General features: G+C 35.0%; 4 protein-coding genes and 2 long non-coding RNA genes across 13 annotated transcripts; 4 read left to right on the forward strand and 2 right to left on the reverse strand.

Moving 5' to 3' along the window:
• The first annotated feature begins 1226 nt into the window (after window positions 1-1226).
• LOC8259561 (aminoacyl tRNA synthase complex-interacting multifunctional protein 1) lies at window positions 1227-8176 on the forward strand. Of its 5 annotated transcripts, none has more exons than XM_048375431.1 (12): window positions 1227-1590; window positions 2221-2322; window positions 2433-2603; window positions 2891-2956; window positions 3700-3765; window positions 4149-4265; window positions 5219-5361; window positions 5546-5636; window positions 5746-5814; window positions 6277-6368; window positions 7191-7254; window positions 7815-8176. In XM_048375431.1, the coding sequence occupies exons 1-12, from the start codon at window positions 1507-1509 to the stop codon at window positions 7917-7919; spliced, it is 1170 nt and encodes a 389-aa protein (XP_048231388.1). In that variant the 5' UTR covers window positions 1227-1506; the 3' UTR covers window positions 7920-8176. The 5 variants fall into 5 exon arrangements, with proteins under 5 accessions (XP_048231388.1, XP_048231387.1, XP_048231389.1 ...); XM_048375430.1 differs by having other exon boundaries at window positions 1232-1590; window positions 4143-4265; XM_002520831.4 differs by having other exon boundaries at window positions 1233-1590; window positions 5213-5361.
• LOC125370357 lies at window positions 5660-7220 on the reverse strand. The gene is made up of 2 exons (XR_007216247.1): window positions 6863-7220; window positions 5660-5872 (listed from the first exon to the last, which is right to left on the reverse strand). It is a non-coding gene; the product is annotated as an uncharacterized LOC125370357 (long non-coding RNA).
• Window positions 8177-9688: 1512 nt separating the features above from the next.
• Window positions 9689-11681, forward strand: LOC8259560 (two-component response regulator ARR17). Its single transcript, XM_048375436.1, has 6 exons — window positions 9689-10034; window positions 10397-10586; window positions 10774-10853; window positions 10951-11028; window positions 11160-11230; window positions 11342-11681. The coding sequence occupies exons 1-6, from the start codon at window positions 9966-9968 to the stop codon at window positions 11436-11438; spliced, it is 585 nt and encodes a 194-aa protein (XP_048231393.1). The 5' UTR covers window positions 9689-9965; the 3' UTR covers window positions 11439-11681.
• Window positions 11367-13019, reverse strand: LOC107261391. The gene is made up of 2 exons (XR_001535327.3): window positions 12498-13019; window positions 11367-12353 (listed from the first exon to the last, which is right to left on the reverse strand). It is a non-coding gene; the product is annotated as an uncharacterized LOC107261391 (long non-coding RNA).
• An 840-nt stretch (window positions 13020-13859) lies between these two features.
• LOC8259559 (glycerol-3-phosphate dehydrogenase [NAD(+)] 2, chloroplastic) lies at window positions 13860-17605 on the forward strand. Of its 4 annotated transcripts, none has more exons than XM_048376206.1 (9): window positions 13918-14379; window positions 14540-14676; window positions 14770-14875; window positions 14987-15209; window positions 15303-15390; window positions 15972-16119; window positions 16864-17013; window positions 17101-17250; window positions 17380-17605. In XM_048376206.1, exons 1-9 carry the CDS (start codon window positions 14008-14010, stop codon window positions 17392-17394), a joined length of 1389 nt encoding a protein of 462 aa, XP_048232163.1. In that variant the 5' UTR covers window positions 13918-14007; the 3' UTR covers window positions 17395-17605. The 4 variants fall into 4 exon arrangements, with proteins under 4 accessions (XP_048232164.1, XP_048232165.1, XP_048232163.1 ...); XM_002520829.4 differs by having other exon boundaries at window positions 14014-14379; window positions 15008-15209; XM_048376207.1 differs by lacking the exons at window positions 17101-17250; window positions 17380-17605 and having other exon boundaries at window positions 13860-14379; window positions 15972-16168; window positions 16864-16998.
• A 134-nt stretch (window positions 17606-17739) lies between these two features.
• On the forward strand, window positions 17740-21387 carry LOC8259558 (pentatricopeptide repeat-containing protein At2g40720). The gene is made up of 2 exons (XM_048376204.1): window positions 17740-20656; window positions 20739-21387. Exons 1-2 carry the CDS (start codon window positions 18104-18106, stop codon window positions 20739-20741), a joined length of 2556 nt encoding a protein of 851 aa, XP_048232161.1. The 5' UTR covers window positions 17740-18103; the 3' UTR covers window positions 20742-21387.
• Window positions 21388-21437: the final 50 nt, after the last annotated feature.

The raw sequence follows: 21437 nt of genomic DNA on the forward strand, positions 1-21437 counted from the left end.
TGAGATACCAAATGGAGTACGTTATTTAGTGAGCCGATGCAAAAATGCAGAAACATCTAATGCAAAATAAACATTTCTCTTTTATTCTTTTTTGGAGTTAAGAAAGAGTTATGTAAAAGCTCTATTCTATCCGTCACTACCTTTATAATAGCACAGAAAGATCCAATCCATCTGGTATATGAGAGATAGATATGCATATGCTTATGCCATTCCCAAGTTGAGTTTTGCAGTGCCTAACAAAACCCATTATTTCAAGTCAAAATCTTTCTTCACTGTGTCCTTCATCTGAACTACTAGGAGATAAACAGCAAGCAGTTTTAAGGGTCACAAATTTTTGAAAGAAAAGAAAGAGGAAAGAGGAAAGAGGAATCCTGAACAGAATTAGCTTCACCGGTCTCGAGGTGAAACAGAGACAGACAGTAAAAGGACATGACCTGAGGCGTCTTTTGTTTTCTATCTTTTGTCTTTAGCAACACTCTTTTTATAGGGTTTTGAGGTATTTTTTGCATTGGTCAAAACCCATACTCCTTAATCGTATTATTATTCAATGTCTACAGTTGGCAGGAATTTCTTCTTTCTTTCTTGGGCTAAGCACTTCCATGGCCATTTGTCTTTTTTCCTATTTTTTTATCAAACACCTCTTATTTTATATATTTTACATTTCCAATCCATTTACTTATTTTTCTGACAAGATTTATTCATAAATATAACTCACACTCTGTTATTATCTTTTATCAAATTTGCAAGTGCTCTCTCTATTCAACCATGTAAATCTAAAGACATTGTTCCATGTTGACTCTTTTTTGGAGGTTTTAGATATATATGAAAACAAAAACTACAAGTGGGTACTTGTTAATACTGTATAAGAGTTAGAAAAACTTTATTGTTTTTGGTAATTAAAGAGTTATATATTTGCACTTGTTATTTTGGAGAGATTTGCTTATTTCTGAAGTGTATTGGAAAACTAAGCTTCATCCGTATCTGGAGACAATTAGTTTAGACCTTCAGCATTTATTTTCCTTTGTACATTTGTCAGTTTTGATGAATGCATCCAGTTGTTAGATGAGCAATATACATCTTGAATATTTTAGTACTTCAGCAGTAAAAGAGAGCGACACACATTTTAAAATTTATAACTATTTTATATACTTTATTCATCTAACAGCAGAGTGTAATATATCTGAAGTAGACAGGGTTGAAAAGATTAATATAGTTTGGAAGGAAAGTTGTTTTGGTCATTTTGAAGGGCTGAAGAAGAGGGCCTTAAACCACATCCCTCCTCCACATATTTCACTAGAAGCTGAAACCGTTTGCAGCCCCAAAATAAGAGTAACTAGCGAAACACAATCAGTTTCATCAGAACTGAATGGACTGAGCCCATGGATTTAATTTAACCCAATAACCAAAACCCTATCAAAGCTCTCTCCTTGTCGAGTTGAGACTAAGAAAACCAGAAAGAAAGTGGTAAAATCAAAATTGAACCAAGAAGCAATCAGTCAAAGAAGAATGGCAGCTGCAAATGAAAGCATCACTCTCAAAAGAAACCAATTAATAGCATCAGCTCTTAGCAAGCATCTTTCTTTACATTCTGTAAGCAGTCTTCGCGTGTTATTATTCTTCAATTATGATTCTTGATTGCTGATTACTATACTATGTCTTTCTATTAAATGCGAGTCCTTTTGCTTCCGAAAGTAATGTTTCTGAGCTTATTAAGTAATAAATTTATCTTCAGTGTCACCACATTGTTTGGGATCCTTTGTGGGAAGAGCAGCAGTTTTAGTTTAGGTGTGGTGCTAGTATCAATAAATTTGATAACTTTCTTGACATTCCTGTTCATGTTCATCCTGAATTTCATTCTATTTCTTTCAGTTTGGTCAGTTTGTCCACGTAATTGATAAAATGATTTGTCCACCTCCTTTTCTTGATAATGCTCTGAAATGACGGTATTTGAGTTTTGATTGAAAGCATGATTTTTCTTTTGAATCAAGTAAGAGTCTTGAATATTATGTTTTTGCTGCGTTTCGTCAATTTCTATGTTCTTTGATTAAAAAATTTCATCCACTATTCATGAAGGAAAGGACATTTGGGCTTATTGATGCATTCCGAAATGGATTTCTTGGCACCAAGTTGTGGAATTTGAGAATTTTGATATGACTTAATGTTAGTGTGATTAGTTGTTTTTTCATGAGTTTGTGGCTGAGTTGGATTTGATTTCTGCAGGGAACTTCTTTGAGTGAATGTCGGGGAGATGATATTAAGAGCTTGTATGTAAACATTTTGAAGTCATCAGGAAAATGGTCACAGCAGAAAGAAAATGATGAGGTAAGCTTGTGCTGGTTTTCCTATGTATAAGGTATCACCATTGCTCATGTTTGACTCTCATTATTTCGCTTGGTTTGTTTCTCGACCTCAAAATGAACTTTTGGTTCTAGGTGATGAAGTGGATAGATTTTGCAGAGAGTTTTCCTGTAGACACTTCGGCATGCTTCAATGCTCTCAATGGATTAAATCAACACTTGGCTCTGAAGTCTGTACTCTTAGGCAATGGAGTGACACCTTCTGAAGCTGATGTTATTGTGTTTTCAGTAATACATTCTTCAGTGGTATGCTTTCTGTTTCTTTTGCCATTATTACCCTTCCGCTTCTAATACTGTGTTATCAATTATAATTTATAACAATGTTACTGCATAGATATTCTTCATACAATTTGGATTTTCATTTTTCCTGTATGTTGGTAAAGACCTTGTTCAAAGAACTTGTTGGAGCTGCTGTTGATGAATTTCGTATTGTTGCTTTCATGAATCAGTCCTATGATTCCTTTGAACTTTGCTCAAAATTGTTTTGCATGTTTGACATTCAAATTGATTCTTGAATGGTTACTTTATGCCAGATCGGACTTTCCCACTCCGAGAAGGAAAAGTTGACACAGGTCATGAGATGGATGGATTACATTCAGGTTTGGCTCCTTTATTACTATCTTATGCTACTAAATTTGCTCTAGTTTATTGGTGATTTTCTATGGAAGGAAATCTCCTTAGGTATCATGTGCTATCATCAGAAGTTGACCTTGCTAAAACACGAGGTTTGCAATGTAGGTGTTAAGACTTTGGGCTGGATGTTTGACTGATTATATCTGTTGATTGATGTTCTCTCTGCAGCAGCCATACTTCCAGTTTGATTGGGTTTTATATGTTTAGAAGCTTTATGTGTCATTTTTCCTTAAGTAATGTGGTTATACTTGTTTGAAGTTTGATTTGGAGTCACTCTATAGATATGTCCACCTTGTAGTAGCATCATACATGATTTTAGTGACAACTATTTGGCTTCATATTCAATTTACAAATCTAGGTACATCTCTCATAGAGTAGTTTCCAGAACTTGTGCACTTATTATTTATCTATAACTCTGATATAGAATAATTAACAGTTAAATGGATAGGGGGGATTCTTTTTTTCCTAGAACCTGAATCTGCATATTTGCAGTAATTAGCCTGTGACAACTTTCCAAGAATAATGGTTGTTATTTATTTTATTTTATTTTTGAAGGATTATCATTTATTTAGTTCTTTTAACCAAAATCTCCATATCTACAGTTAGCAGCCTAAGACAACAGCCAAAAGAAGCGACCCCTCGTTGACTTTCTTTTTATAATAGCTCTTCTATTGATGAGAATTTTATATGTCTCTTTTCACTATTACAGCACAAGGAAACGTTTGTGGATCCAGCTGAAAGAATTTTGCTAGAGAAGCCTGCATTTGAACCTTTGGTAAGCTATATTGACATTATTCTGTGGTGTCTAACTGTTTCATTAGGCAAGAAGTTTTTGGGGGCTGAAGAGTAGTTGGAATTTTTGGCTACAGTGGAGAGATATATATCTATTAATGGAAGGAGGGATCATTGAGTCTATTTTGTTTGATCATATATCACAGGAATGGAAACAGTCCTGCTTTTGGTTGTTTGAATGGTATTTCCATTTCTTTTTGTTTTTGTATGTGTATATGTGGATGGAATAAACTGATTTTACCTCTATCATACCAATATGTGCCATGTTGGTTGGATTAAGCCTGTGCTTCCTTCAACCCTATCTTACACATATGTACTAAATGCTTTTAGTTCAGTTCCTATTATTCTTTGTTTGTTTAGTTGCAGAGCACAAAAGCTGTAGCTAAGATAGAGGTGGATTCAAATGTAAAAAAGAGTATGCAGAGCACCAAGAACACAGAAAAACCGGATGCAGAGCATAGTAGAAAGAAAAGTGATGCTGGGGTAAATTCTTTTCGAGCATTGTCTTTCCATCTCATTTCCTGGTCTCTTTCAGTAAATATCCAATCCTATAATCTTGGCTTAGGAAATACAATTAGCTGCACTCATCTAAGTTTTATCCTTTCATTATGAAAAATATCTTAAGGTTTCAGCACCAGAGGCTGGTAATAATTATGGATTTGAGAAGATAATGCTTAAAATCTTACTCTACGAAAGTGGCATAACAACCTTCTAAGGTTCTATGCACAGGGTGTATTTGAAATGTTTGTAGCTGTAAGAAATGAAATGCCACTGCTGATATATGCATTTGATCGCATTGCTGGAGCCTGCAAGAATGGCGGCTTGCTTTTAATTTCTTAATAAGAACAAATTATTTTGATGCCATGTTCAGAAAATTACTGAGGATTTACTAAAGATCTCTCCCAGCACAAATATTATTAAGCTGGATAAATTAATTTATTGAAAGAAAAAACTCGTTCCTAGTTTAGTATCTGAATTTATGTTGGTTCTCATTTATATATTTCAATAAACTTCTATTATGGTTAGTAAATAGCATGGAATTGTGCTATCAGGAAAATCTGAGATTCCCTACTAAATTATATAGTCCATATATAGTCCATTACCTTTTCAGACTTTGCGAATATTCCTCTTTGTGTACACACACTGGTTCAGTGGCATTTGAACTTGATTATTTTCCCCATGTCATGTGATGACAACTTACCATTAGGCCAAGAAGACCTTACTGTTTTCCACTGACTAATTCTTTCTTGTAAGTCTTATATTAGTTAAACAACATTGAGTTGTGCTGCTTGCATGTGCTTATTTCAAGCTTTGAGATTTTAGACTAACACCAGCCTTGGTATCTTTGTTATTCTAGTTATTAGTATTTTTTTTATCTGGTGCTCTTCTTGCATTATGTAATCTTTATGGCTTTGTTTGTTACCTTGAAGAAAAAGGTTACAGAAAAAGAGTCCGTACAAGAGAAGAAGAAACCAGCGCAAACAGAACCTGCTGAAAAAGAGAAAGAAGTAAGTGTTAGTTTGCTGAACATACAGGTTGGACTTATTCGTAAAGCATGGAAGCATCCATCTGCTGATAGGTAAGCTGACAACTCCACAGTATTTTCCTCCAAGATTTCATTATATTAACTAGAATATGTGTTCTATTACTTGCAACCTCATAGAGTAGCTTTAAATTGTGAATCCTCTGAAGTTTTGCATAATAACATTGCAGAAAGAATATTATTAAACATTTTTTAATTACTATTTTGATTATGAATTCAGTTTATTGGTTGAGGAGATAGACGTTGGGGAGGCCAAATTGAGGCAGGTAGTAAGTGGTTTGGCAAAGTTTTGTACTCCAGATGAGTTGATGGTATGATTACTTGTAGATTTTCATTTTCCTGAACTTAATCAGTTATATTCATTTTTATTGTAATGAGAAATACTTTGTTTACATTTCTTTTCTTCAATTTTCTTTAAAGAATCGCCATGTTGTGCTGATAACAAATGTAAAACCTGGAAAGCTACGAGATGTGGCATCGGAAGGACTGGTAACTTTTCTTGACATCTTTATTGCTGTATGAATCACATGGTGATGTCTTTTACATTCTGCAAGAATTCATGCTTTTGTTTTCAACATTCATTTTGATGATCTGGATACATTTGTGTAAATAGAACAGACAATCAGATATATGACTAATCATCAATGTCTTGCTAGTAGGATAGTTCGATCTCTTGTAATACTGTCATGATCAAATTGTTGCTGTCTTAAATTCATAATTATTATGAACATGGTCATATGTTTAGTGCTGTTTATCTTCTCTAGGATCATAGTATTGCTACTCTTTGTTATGTCCTGTTCTACTCAACAAAGATCCCATTTATTGCAACTAGTGAAGATTATGTTGATGGGTTATTTATTTTCCTACTGCAGTTAGCTTGTTCACATAAGACTCCAAACGAATGAAATGAAGTTAACATGGTATGTGTTTCTATGATTCCTAATTTTTCAGGTCCTATGTGCTTCTAACGGGGATCATTCTGTTGTAGAGCCTTTGCTCCCTCCAGAAGGTGCTAAAATTGGAGAACGGGTTTCATTTTCAGGGTAAGCATGCAAATTTTTTACATCAAGCTAGAATGATAATTTAGTTGCTGAAATATTTCTGGAGGAGAATGTGTAAAGTATACTTTGTAATATGCTAATATTTAGTTGAATGACTGCTATCTGATAGAGTAAGCTTACTTTGTCTTCCCTATCAATTTACCTGCTTTTTCCAAAAACAATTTTCAAAATTTAAAAATAAAATAAAATAAAAATTGAGGTTGGAAAATTTCTGACCTCAATGCCAAAACAATCCCTTAATAGAAGTAACCCAAATATTAAACAAAGACTTAATAAAGAAAAGCTAAACAAAAGTAACATACACATTATGGATTAAATAAATGAAAAGAAACTTAAACTAAGTTTAAGAAAATCAAATGGATGCTCCTGCATCAGATATATTTGGCTACAAAATAGCAAATAGCCACTTTGTATTTTCTAAGCTTTTGTTTAGGACTATTTGGACGCTTTCTAACTTGGAGTATATAGGGATTTACCTGTTTCAAGCCAATTTGTAAAATATTAACTATCCTCTTGTCGGAGGGAAAACTGCAAGCATGCCATTAGGTTTGAAAATCACTTTGACTTTGAATAACCAAAGACTAGATAAATAGCAATAGAGAACTGGGGATTCCTACTGTTATATATATATATATATATATATATACGGGTTCATATGCAAAAATGTGGGCCTGACAACGAGGACCAATACCTTTACTTAGCCAAAAACACGGTTGTCTTTTTTCCTTTATCTACATTGCTTTGAATTGTCAGATTTTCTGCCGATACTAATTGTACTTATATAAATGTTGCTGTTTCATTTAGGTTTGATGGGAAGCCAGAAGATGTCCTAAATCCAAAAAAGAAGCAGTTGGAGAAGATAACGCCGGTATGTGGTCATCTTTTTAAGTTGAGTGGATATCTCTCTAAACTGCACGTTCTCTATGAGACGGTTCAATTACGTTGTCATTTATTAGAATCGTGTTCAAGAGAACTTGGAATAATTATGAGCAGAGGAATTTGTTCTTAGTTGGACAATGCAGTTTTCTGTTTGCTATTATGGCCCACTGCAGATAACTATCAATTGATTTGGTGATGTGCCTGATGATGCACATCAAATCTCAAAATTTAAGAACTATACCACCCATATTTTCTTCCTAGTAGATATGACGAACACTGGAAGGTATCAGCAGCTAATCATGAGTTAATAGTTTGTCTTGCTTTCATATGTTTTGTGAATAACTAGAATCTTTAGCATTTTTTCTTACTGTCTTTTAGTCCTTGTTATCTCGAAAGAGATGACAGGACTGTCCTGGTGGGTGGGGTGAATTGGGTAGTCATAATGTACCATTAATTCGTGGTCATCACTTGTGCAATTATTGCATTTTATTGAGTTTGTACTCTGAATAAATATCATTAGTTTTGATCATGGGTATTTCATGGGTGCAGAATCTTTTCACTGATGACAAGGGTGTGGCCACATTTAAGGGAATACCATTTATGACATCTGGTGGGCCATGCACATCATCCATTCCAAAGGCAAGCATCAAATGATGACGATGATCAATTGGACCACACAATACATTGTAGCTTACCTTTGTACTGGCTCTTATCTCAGTTTTAAGCTCAATTTGTTATCAGGTAGAAGAAGATAGTCATAGTTTTTGAATGATAAGGTTACATCAAAAGTTTCAAACCGTTGTATTCATTTGTAATCTGTCTATAGAGAATATCCATAACTGTGATTTTGATCATCCCCGTGATTGTTATACCAATTTGAGGTCTACAACAATGGATGTTAGTGCCTAGTATGAACTGGTTCTGGTTATTTTTCCGGTAGGATAGGCATCTCAGTTTCGATTGTTGCAGCTCTAATAGGGCAGTGCATTATGCTGTTCTGCTTGCTCTCGAAAATAGCATCTTTTCCATGAGTCTTCTGTGAATTGCTTGGGATTGGAACATATTTTTTATAGAATGGCTAATCGTTATTCACACTGTCTCAAATCATCTGCTCCCAAGATTGTTCGATGACAGGATAAAGGCACATGCAAAAATCTGTTTTTGCAGATTGGCTTGCCATTTATGCAGTGAATGGGCATACAAATTGTTCATGCATGCAAAGGCCATAAGTGGGTAGTGCTTCACTTATTAATGGGGGTTAAGGGTCATAATTGTTTAAGTGCATTGGGGGCTGTATTATTTTCTTTTTGTTCTTTGGGTTCGTGGAAAAGAAAGGAATGGATGAATATAAAGGTGGACAATATCTGCCCATCCTGGTGCAACTCTCTATGCATCCAAATAAACCTTAATATTGCATTCTCACTTGATTCTAAAGAAAGAATAAAGATTCAGTATCATATGCATGGATTTTGAGTCATTGAGTTATCATTTGTCAATTGATCTAACATTCATCACATCTTGCAAATGAATAAAAGAAAAAGAAAAAAAAGAAGGAAAGAAGCAAATGGATATCTTGAAAATGGTGTCAAAAGCATGTTCGTATCAGCTTCTCAATAAGCAAATGCATCATAGAGAATTAATTGTACCAAAGACGACCATGTGGTGATTTTGCTGTTATATTTTATTGGATGATAGTGGGAAGTATCAATTAAAGAATCAGAATGGATATTTTCTAATAATAAAACCCCATTTAAACAAATGTTAATAGATCCTCAAAGCTTCTCTACAATCCGTAGTACTTTCCAGGATCAAACTATCACAGATTATATTCCAAGAAAAGGAATAATTTGATTCCCCTTTTAAAAATTGAACATATGATATTAAGCAAATCTGTCCAGTTGTTAGTTGTGCATGGGAGATTTCTTTATATATATATATATATATATAGTCAAAATTGGATCTTGCATGCCCTAGTAAACCTTAGCTTTGATCTGGTAAACCAGCAATGTGGAAATCATTTCATATCCTATAAAATCAGCATAACTCTCAAATGTCACCTTGTGTAATATTCTTTTTCTATTTGCTCATATCAACCACAAGCTTATCTACTGAGGTTGGCTTTAGTCCATATACTCAGAGTTATCTCTGGCAAGGATAATGGCTTGGAAATAAGGACCATTTCCTATACCCATTAACAAAAACTTGTACAAATATCCAAAAATATTGCAATGAAAAATGACCCCAGTATCATTTCTAATGAAATTTTATGAAAGTACAATTTCTAACCAAAGTTAAGAAAAATCTTTTATAATGAAAAATTATAACTTAGTAAGGTGACATCTTTTATTTATGTTTATTAACATTAAGAATGTGGTAAAACATGTATTAGCTATCTTCCATGTGGCCTAACACAAAGTGTACGAGAGATCTTCAAGAAAAACATAAAGTATAACTTTGAAAGAAATAGAAATAAAATCATCAAATGTTCCATCTTTTCGAAAATATAGGTTGTTTCTTCAGTTGTCTTTAAAGAAATGGTCAAGTGGTCCAAAATCAGGAAAATGCCTGCATTGGCAGAGTGAGGATCTTGCACCAAGGATACTGATACTGATAATGATTCTGATATCTGTAATAATATTTACAGAGAACCCAATAGAGTTTTAAATATACAAGAAAAATGGGAGTGAATGAAATCAAGAGATGGCCAAGAAGGATCACGAAATATCTGTGATCTATTTTGATATAAGAGTATATCCCTCTAAGAATATGGTACATATCACCTTTGAATATGTGATAATATACTCTCTTTTTTTTTCTATATTTAATTTCTTTATGTAGAAATTTCTTTTTTATTATTCATTCTTACCTACCTTACCTTCTTCATGTTCTTGTGGTTGTTCTCACTATAAATTCCCACTCATAATATGTTCATACTTCTCTTGTGACTCTGAGTTTGTTGGTTAGGTTTTTCTTTCTGTGGTTTCTCTTTTATTGTAACCTTTTGTCAGACAAACGTTTCTTTATCTATTCTTGTATTAATTATATATTTGTCTTCAAGCACTTTTATTGCCAAGTACTTCTGTTACGTATAGCCCTCTTCTGGTTTGTTTATTAGCCTTGTCTTTCTTAAGTTGTTCTTAACTAGAGGACCTAAGTGCTTATCATCATCATCATCATATATGGATTCTGTTGGTGGGACTTGTTCATCAATGGAGAAGGTTTTAGGAGATTATGGAGACCAGCCACATGTTTTAGCTGTTGATGATAATCTAATTGACCGAAAACTTGTCGAAAAGCTGCTCAAGAACTCTTGCTGCAAAGGTAGGGGTCTCCCTCTTTCATTTCGCTGATCTTTCCTTAATAACACAGAACAAGAATCTGCTACATTTTTTGTGTCCTTACAAACGACACAGGATGACTGCAGCCTTTCACTATATAGAGTTTCTTTTTATAGTTTAAGGTGCAGAACTTGCAGTTAAGTACTAATTCGTATCATGACTTGCTGCAGTGACAACAGCAGAGAATGGGCTGAGGGCATTGGAGTATTTGGGGTTAGGAGATGATGATAGAAACTGTTTAGAGAACAACGTAAGCTACTCCTCTCCAAAATATTAGAGAACAATGCCTTGTTCATTGTATAGAGAATAAGAGCTAAAAGTAAGATGTGTTCTACATTTGTTTACAGGTCTCAAAGGTGAATTTGATTATCACAGATTATTGTATGCCGGGAATGACAGGCTATGAGCTGCTTAAAAAAATTAAGGTACTCTAATTACCATAAATCTCTTGTGATCGATGTGGTATCTTTAATTTGTTGTATTACGTTAGTTGCTTAACAAATCTTTTAAGTGACAGAATGGTGATTAAATACATGCACTTTCTCTCTGCAAGCAGGAATCATCAATCATGAAGGAGGTTCCAGTTGTGATTGTGTCATCTGAGAACATCCCAACTCGTATTAACAAGTAATAATTTCGATAATGAAGCAATTGTTATGTTATTTAATCTTTTCTTTTTTCTTTAGTTTTTGGGATTTCCATTTCCTCATCTTAAAAGGCCTTACACTGTGCAAACAGGTGCTTAGAGGAGGGAGCTCAGATGTTCATGCTAAAACCCCTCAAACTATCAGATGTGAAGAAACTGAGGTGTGATATAATGAACTGCAGCAGCTGAAAATACACATTCTTCACAAGATTTTTGAAACAACACCCCCTTATCAACACTAAAACTAGAGGAGGCTACAACAATTTGAACTGTGTCACTCTTGACTACATTTGTTATGAGATGACCTTGCTTTAGCTTAAGAAAACTGATTCTGATTTTTGGTTCAAAGCTTACTGACTTCTGCATCACCTATTTAGATGACAACTTATGCAATCTTTGGAAATTAATTAATTTATTTAATTTTTTGGCACATATCTCACATCTTTTTATATGGAATGTGTACTTACAGAGTGATGCAGCTTAATGTTGTTATAATGATCATCATAGATGGCCTAATTCAAGATATAGTAGACGATATGAGCTTATAATTCAATAATTCTCCTGCAATTAAATAAAGAAAATGTCAGCGAAGTGTGTGAAATGTTCTCTAAAGACTTGAAAAGTCAATTCCAGGCACACTATAGCGCATATATATATCCTTTCCCAGGAAAGATTCTTAAGACTAATACTATCACTACTGTTACCTTCCTTGGCTCATTGCTGCCCCAAGCCAAATCTTTTCTTCCTCATTCTCAATGCATACTGGAAATGTGTTAACATATTAACATCCATACCAAAGAAGCAAATTGATATGGTCGTGGAAAGAATGATGCTGCTCATTCGCATTAATTTTCTTGGTTAAACCTTACCTTTAAGGTCTCAATCAATGGAAATGTCTATGGTGGTGATGTTGGTGCCTACGTTCATCCCAACCAAAGCATTGAACAACAGGGTAACAACTCACAAACAAGCATCTTTTCACTCTTTTAGCTATTGAGGACACTACAAAACAAGGACAGCAACAACATGTCATGCATGAATTCATATTTCTTCTTCTTTGTTGGCCATGATCATGATTCCCCTTGCCCTTCCTCATCCAATTACCTATAAGAAAAAAATTCAAGAACCGGAGCTTAGTGTCAAAGACTTTCAAGAACCAAGTCAGGATTAAAGAGACTGTTACAAGAAAGAAAGTAATCACACACACACATATATATACATATGTAAGAAGAACTTAAAGTTGCACACCTCGAAATTCTTGGTTGATGAAGAGGAGTTAGAAGCTAGGCCTACAAGTAGTGAAAAAAGAAGGCCAAAAGATTATAAAGAAACAACATAAGGAAAACATATGTTATGTTAAGAATGGAATTAAGATTAGGGACAAAAGTAGTGGACGAGTTTTATTTTATTATTTTCTTTTTTGGTGGTGGGAACGAGAATATTGGAAAGGAGGGGAAAAGGGGGAAACTTTGTGAAAAGGGAAGCAAAGGTTCTTAGCAATTTGGCATCTTTAAGACTTGGGTAAACGTGGGCAGGCAGGCAGCAAGCATACGCGTTGATAGCGTGTTGGGTTTTCTCTTAGCTAAGCCTAACAGGGCGTGTGGTGGCTGAGCTTTCCAATTTCAATAACTTGTCCCTTTCTTTTTTCTTCTTTTTCTTAGAAGAAAGATTTGTGGGATAATGATATTTTTGTGGGTTTTATTTCTGTCTTATAGTAACTTCATCATCATCCTTATGAAAAAGTGTAGGAAGAGGTTAGTTGTTGCTGTTGTCTCATTGAGTAAGGCGTTGGTTAGTCTTAGTTCTTCACCAAATATATAATATGATATCTAAGTTTGAGTGGTTTGCTTGCTTCCTTCTTCTATTGTAGGTTGAATGTACAATTTTTCATGGAAAAGAAAAAAGGGTATTTGGATTATGAGAAAGCCCATTTTGATGATGTTGCACATAACCAATTCTTTTTGTTACATTAACAAATCTATCATAAACAGTCTCCTCTGTTTAGTAAGATTTAAACCTTAATGCTGACCATTTCACTTTTGTCATTTATGGCATCTGTTACATTAAAGAAGAAAAATGGGGGACACATTTTAGTGGAGAAAAGAGTGACAGATCATTCTTCTAAATCTTAATAAAATGAGTAAAATATATGAGGGAAATTATATATAATTATATCTATTTATTTAAATAATGATGTGGCTCTTAATTATGGGATAATTTAATAATTTTAATGTTAATTTAATATTCTATTTGAGGTTATTACATTAACAAATTTGATTAATAATCTCACTAAATATTAAAATTAAAGTTAATATTAAAATACATTGTAAAACTATATATAAAAAGATAAAATAACATAACTTAATTATAGTTTTTTTTATTTCTTTTATCTATTTATCTTAGATTCATAACAGACAGTAATAAATGAGAAAAAAATAAAATTTAAAATATTTTAAATTAATAAAAATATTATTTTTACCGTATAAATTTTCTAAAAAAATATTAATTAATTTCTTAAAAATTTATAGTTTAATTATTTTTCAGTTATCTTTTATTATTTTTTTAGTTGTTTTATCTAAAAATAATAAAAAAATAAAAAAAATTGATTATAAATGTAAATTTAAAAAAAAAAATATTTTTTATATTTTAATACAATAAAAATAAAAGAAAATCATAAATTTGATAAAAAAATGGATATCCAGGAAAAAGAAAACTAGTCTAACACTGCGTAGAAAGAAGGCCCATTGAGCCCAAATAGATGCAGAAGCAGAAGCAGCAGGAAGTGATAATGTGCTTCTGTTCTGCAATCAACACCGACAACACAGAAAGAAATACACGACACTGTTTCTCAATCCAAAAGTTTTGGATATTATCATTTTTTTTTAATAACCAAATGACGGCGCTACTAGACTCCTCACCAGCACATTTCTTTAATTATCCCAACTTCTCCTCATCTACAAACACTTCTATATCTTTCTCTGCTTCTCCTCAACTCCCGGAAGGGGCAGGCGCTGACCGGTCCCGAGATCGCCGGAAGGTCGTCCGAATCGCCTGGGAGAAGCTTGTCCGATGGTCCCGCTCTTGGCGCAAAAAGAACAACACCACAGATGTCCTCCAACGCACCAACAAGGTCTTTACTCATCTTTATTGTACTGATAAAAGCTCCAATTTTTAATGCAAGCCCAGAATTAGAAATGAAGAAAAGGTCTCAACTTTGGAACTTTCTTGTGGTATAATTAGCATTTCGTTTGTGGGTTTTGTAAATTTTTCTCTGTTTTCTTTTTTTGTAGGTAGCGGTGCTTGGAGGAGGTTCGTTTGGTACAGCTATGGCTGCGCATGTTGCTAATAGGAAGTCTGAGTTAGAGGTCCACATGCTTCTACGTGATTCTTTCGTTTGTCAATCAATCAATGAAAACCACTGTAACTGGTACATACTGCATGCAGTGACTACCTGCCTTTGTGTCACAGTGTTTGTCATTTCTTCTAGGATTTAACATTTATCTAACTTCCTTGCTCTCAGCAAATACTTCCCTCAACACAAGTTGCCAGACAATGTGATTGCCACCACTGATCCTAAATCTGCTTTGCTTGGCGCAGACTACTGTCTACATGCTGTGCCTGTTCAGGTCTTTCGTTTCCCTCCCTTTTATTTGCTTTACGACTCTATTTTTGTCCACTGGAAAACCTTACATACAAGGATCATTGATTGATTATAGCTATCCCATTCTCAATTTCAGTCTTTTAACAACTTAATGCAGTTCAGCTCATCGTTTCTTGAGGGCATCGCAGAATTTGTTGATCCAGGCTTGCCTTTTATATCCCTAAGCAAAGGCTTAGAGCTCAACACCTTGAGGATGATGTCTCAGATTATTCCTCAAGCATTAAACAATCCTCGCCAGCCGTTTATTGCACTCTCTGGACCTTCATTTGCACTGGAATTGATGAATAAGTTACCAACAGGTTGTTTGTCAACTCTAAATAAACTTTCCCTTCAACTTAAGTTATCCACTGGGTTATTACCAATGTTTTCTAATTCTATTGCTTTTACTTCAGCAATGGTAGTGGCATCTAAGGACAAAAAATTGGCAGATGCTGCTCAACAGCTACTAGCTTCTTCTCATTTAAGAATCAGCACTTCAAGGTATATGATATTCATGGATTCCCCTAAATCAATTGGTGTTGACGTTCATATTTGAAAAAAGTTCCTATCTGATGCTGTGACTATCTTTTTTCCTATCTGATGCTGTGACTATCTATCTCATGCACACATGATCACGCTGTTACACACTGGAAACATATCCCCCGAGCACCACTCCAATTCCTTAAGTTACTGTTCAATAACGTGGTATATGAAAGTCTTGATTGAATAAACTGATAGATAAAATAAGGCATAAAAAAAGAACTTGGACATATGGTGATCAATATTTGATAGTATACCATGTTTACTAATGCTTGTGTAAATTGATCCCCCCAAAGACAATAAAATAATCTCTTTAATTTTCTGTATTGACTTCCTCTTAATATCTGGCTCATAAGTCCTTTTCTTCTTAAGAATATATGTATGTTCTAACTATTGCAAAAGGCGCCCCCTCTGCTCCAGTATCTCCTCAAAATCCCTAGGTTTAGTTAACTTCTATTGTTTTATGCTATGAAAAATCGAGAAAATCACATATGTACGGTACAAGTGAGTATGCTCAGTTTGTAACCTCTGATAAACTCCAGTGATGTTACAGGGGTGGAAATTGCAGGTGCCCTTAAAAATGTGCTTGCTATAGCAGCGGGAATTGTGGAAGGAATGAATCTTGGTAATAATTCTATGGCAGCTCTTGTAGCACAAGGTTGTTCTGAGATCCGCTGGCTGGCTACAAAGGTGTTCTACCTATTATTTGCTCTTCAATAAGCCATTTTTTGACTGGATGGTAACTTCTGTCTTTTTTCTTAGGCCAGAGGATGTCTAGTTTACTCGTTATTCTAGGATGACTTGGGGAAGAATAACATGTCTATTGCTATCTGTTTTAATGGTACTGCTTGAATGAAGCATGCAAAAGCTATCTCTTAATGTTGGTTAGTCGGCTGTCTTTCACTGTTGCTCTAGTCCATTGTGTGTACAAGTGCCTATATTTCCGGAAATTGCAGACAACATGCATTGTGTGTGATTAATATGTGTGGAATAACTGTAACATAATGGTATTCCCTCCCCAAGCACTAGAATACAATGGCAATCCCATTCTTGCCATTGACATGGAGAAGTTTTGCTGGCGTTGATGATGTCAAGAGACTTTTGAATGAGCTACCATGCGATGTGTGGTCTTATTTGTTTCCCTGCTATTAAAAGGAAATTATTAAGTGCGATCTAAATTTCTTATGCCTCACATTGACCTGTGGCCTTTATACCCGAGTTATGGCTCACATTGACCTGTGGTCTTTTACATCCCTGAGTTAGGCCTTGACTTTGTTAATCATTATTTTATTATCGAGCATCAGTTGAATTGAATTCTATATTTCTATTTGTTTATTTTTTAAATGTTTATTTGTTTAATATTAGATCTTGTCAGAAATGGTTATATGTTTGATGTGTTCTTATGATAATCTTCCCTAACTTTGATTCCTGAAGATGGGTGCAAAGCCTGCAACAATTACTGGTCTGTCGGGGACGGGAGACATTATGCTTACATGTTTTGTTAATCTTTCAAGAAATAAGACAGTTGGAGTGCGTCTTGGATCAGGGGAGAAGCTTGATGATATACTCAGTTCCATGAACCAGGTGCTTGTAAATATTTTTATCTGATACCTGTTAATGGCCAAAATTTTGCTAATTCATGCATACTTGTGCTATGGTTATGTTCCATAGGTGGCAGAAGGTGTATCAACAGCAGGGGCTGTGATTGCATTAGCCCAGAAATATAATGTTAAGATGCCAGTTTTGACAGCAGTTGCTCGGATCGTAGATAATGAACTGACTCCCAAAAAGGCTGTTCTGGAATTGATGAGACTCCCTCAGGTCATTCAAAATCTCCTTTTGGTTCACTTGGAAGTCATATTTACTTTTTTACTTTCACATATTTGGCTTTTGAGATTCTTAAATGGCCCTTCTGTTAATATATTTAAAGCTGCATCTTTCTGGTTGTAGGTCGAGGAAGTGTAAGAAGGTGGGAGGTTTTGAAATGCCTCATTTCATTCCAACAGCAATTTTTTTGCAGAGTCAGCTTAATCAAATTCTTGTTTACCTAATTTTATTATTATGTAAATGCTACTCTGCCATAAATTTTGGCTCAGGGAAAGGTTTTGTAAAGTAAGGGTAAAAATTTATATATGTTTTCCCTTTCAAGGCAATAATTGATGGTTCTTTGGATAAATTCTTCTTGCATCCTCTAGCCATGCTTTTGAGACGATACTTAAAAAGAAAATAATAGCATTAACGTTATCACATCTCAAATGTTAATCTGACTAGTGATGCGATTTGGGTCCTAGTTGGAGTCCCAAAGAAATGTATCTATAATCCTATTAAAACTGAAGCTGTCTCGCCCCCAAAAGAAAAGGATCAATTCCTTTTTTCTTTTTTTCTTTTTTTTTCTCTGCAACTGCATTGTATTGAACATAGTATACATTATGTTTGATATATGGAAAGCTGGACAGTTTGGTCTAACTAAAACATGTTGGCAAAAGCCTGGCACAAGCATTCGCCAAGTTTCTTCCTTTCATACCAAGAAGATAGCATTGCAAGGTTGCAAGAGCCTTGTCCCACCCAATTTCTCGATCCCAAGTAGCTTTAGATGCTTCTAGTGGGATATATGGACTAAAGTTGCAGACTTTCTTCATGGCCTACTTAACACCATGCAACTTTGTGGCGAAAAATGCCGACGTGTAGTTTAGTCTCCACATATTCTCGCAAACTTTCATCTCTAGTGGACTCCCTTTCCCTGCTGAATTCTGAAATCAAATCCTTGGTTCAACAAAGACAATACATAGAGGCCTTGAAATTGTACACCAAAAGTCCTGTTTATACTACAAGATTCACCTACCCTTCACTCCTCAAAGCCTGTGCTTCTCTTTCAAATCTTCAGTATGGAAAAACTATCCATTCAAGCATTATCACTACAGGTTTACACTCCGATCAGTATATCACTTCTTCACTTATCAACATATATGTTAAATGCGGAACTTTCACGGATGCAGTTAAAGTGTTTGATCAATTGCCTAAAAGCGGAGTATCAGTCGATGATGTCACAATATGGAACTCTATAATTGATGGGTATTTTCGTTTTGGTCAACTTGAAGAGGGTATGGTCCAGTTTGGCCGAATGCAATCATCAGGTATTAGGCCTGATGCCTACTCATTGTGTATTCTACTTGGTTATCGTGATGGACATGTAGGATATAAGGAAGGGAAACAAATTCATAGTTATATTGTTAGAAACATGTTGAATTTTGACCCTTTCTTGGAGACTGCACTAATTGATACATACTTTAAATGCGGAAGACCAACAGAGGCACGGTATTTGTTCAAAAAGTTGAAAGATAGGAGCAATATTGTAGCATGGAATGTGATGATTGGGGGGTTTGGAGAAAATGGATTGTGGGAGAACAGCTTGGAGTATTATTTGTTAGCCAAGACTGAGAATGTAAAAGTTGTGTCATCGTCATTTACTTGTACTTTAAGTGCTTGCGGTCAAGGTGAGTTTGTGAGTTTTGGCAAGCAGGTTCATTGTGATGCGATCAAGGTTGGTTTTGAGGATGATCCATACGTTCATACGTCTCTTCTGACCATGTATGGAAAATGCCAGATGATTGAATCTGCAGAAAAAGTTTTTAATGAAGTACCAGATAAAGAGATTGAATTATGGAATGCACTAATCTCAGCTTATGTTGGTAATGGATATGCTTATGATGCGTTAAGAATCTACAAACAAATGAAATTATGTACAGTTCTTTCAGATTCTTTTACAATTTTAAATGTTTTAACATCTAGCAGCATGGCTGGTTTATATGATCTTGGTAGGTTGATACATACGGAGATAGTGAAGAGACCCCTACAAAGTAGCATTACAATACAAAGTGCATTGTTGACTATGTACTCTAAATTTGGAGATTCTAATTATGCTAATTCAATTTTTAGTACAATGAAGGAAAGAGACGTGGTTGCATGGGGCTCTGTGATATCGGGTTTTTGCCAAAATAGGAAATACAAAGAAGCTCTGGACTTTTTCAGAGCAATGGAAGCTGATCTGGTGAAACCTGATTCTGATATTATGGCAAGCATTATCAGTGCTTGTACAGGATTAGAGAAGGTAGATTTAGGTTGCACAATACATGGATTTGTTATTAAAAGTGGACTGCAATTGGATGTATTTGTTGCTAGTTCACTGTTAGATATGTACTCCAAATTTGGTTTTCCAGAGAGGGCTGGAAATATATTTTCTGATATGCCCCTTAAGAACCTTGTGGCATGGAATTCAATTATATCTTGTTACTGCCGGAATAACCTCCCAGATCTGTCCATTAATCTTTTTTCTCAAGTTCTGCGAAATGACTTGTATCCAGATTCTGTCTCCTTTACAAGTGTCCTTGCTGCTATCTCATCAGTTGCAGCACTGCTAAAAGGAAAAAGTGTACATGGATACTTGGTAAGACTTTGGATTCCATTTGATCTTCAAGTAGAGAATACATTGATTGACATGTATATCAAATGTGGATTATTGAAATATGCACAGCATATTTTTGAAAGAATTTCTGAGAAAAACTTGGTGGCATGGAATTCAATGATTGGGGGTTATGGTTCTCATGGGGAATGCTCTAAAGCAATTGAGTTATTTGATGAGATGAGAAGTTCTGGAATTAAACCTGATGATGTTACTTTCCTTTCACTGCTGTCATCTTGCAACCATTCTGGTTTGATTGAGGAAGGCCTGCACCTATTTGAAATGATGAAGATGAAGTTTGGAATTGAGCCTAGAATGGAGCATTATGTAAACATAGTTGATCTTTACGGTCGTGCAGGATGCCTAGGCGATGCTTACTCTTTTGTGAAAAATATGCCTGTTGAGCCTGACAGGAGTATCTGGCTATCTTTGCTATGTTCCTGTAAAATCCATCTTAATTTAGAACTTGGAGAAATGGTAGCAAATAAACTATTAAATATGGAACCAAGCAAAGGCAGCAATTATGTCCAATTGTTGAATCTTTATGGAGAAGCTGAATTGTGGGATAGGACAGCAAACTTACGGGCATCAATGAAAGAAAAAGGATTGAAGAAGACTCCTGGATGCAGTTGGATTGAAGTGAGAAATAAGGTTGATGTTTTCTATTCCGGGGATTGTTCATCTCCAATAACAACAGAGATCTATGATACTTTGAGCAGTCTTAAAAGAAACATGATTAAGAAAGGAGCTAAACATGGGATTATCGAGGTATTGTAAGAACAAAAAAATTGACAAGTTAAAGATATTTTCTTGCATTTGAGTAACTTGAAACTTAAAATTGATGCATCAGTAGGATAGTTGGAGCTGAGGTTTTGCTGCAGAACTTGAAAATAATGTTAAAGAGGAGAAGAATGCAGCTCAGAAAAGGTATCTACTGTATTTTGTGTTGCAGAAATCAAGGGAATGGTAGACAGTGATAGCACAGTCTGAGGGACCTAGATGGTTGCCTTCTTCGAAAAATGGTACCAACGACGTCATTCTGTGGGTTCATGTCTTGTACTATAGGACTTGTCTGGTATTTGAAGCACCGAGTATATGTTATTTCAATGGCACTCACATTACTGTGGTGATATGTGAAGTGGGTCTTTCCATTCGATGGGAATCACCAATTGGGCAGTGACCTTCAGGCTGTTAAGATCCCGCTTGTTCTTTTTGCCATTAGAAGTGGTGTTCCATGCACTTCATCAGAAGTTTACCACTTTTCCTTGCAATAACAGTGCTGCTCTCAATTGCTTGGATTGGATATATGGTCTATTTTTCCCTTTCATTCTTTTGGTCCCCAAAACTCCTTTCTGCCCTTTTGGCATCATGTAAAGCTTTCCACTATCATACACTCATGATAAGCTCAAAAAATGTAGTTTCAGTATCTAAAAGCAAGCACCGATTAAGAGCTCATTTTCTGCAGTGTAATGAAAAACAATGTGTGAGGTTTATGCTTTCTTTTTTGTTACTGCATCAAAGTAAACACGTCTGTTGAATCAATATAGCA

Source organism: Ricinus communis, chromosome 6, assembly GCF_019578655.1.
Source record: "Ricinus communis isolate WT05 ecotype wild-type chromosome 6, ASM1957865v1, whole genome shotgun sequence".
Classification (NCBI taxonomy): Eukaryota; Viridiplantae; Streptophyta; class Magnoliopsida; order Malpighiales; family Euphorbiaceae; genus Ricinus; species Ricinus communis.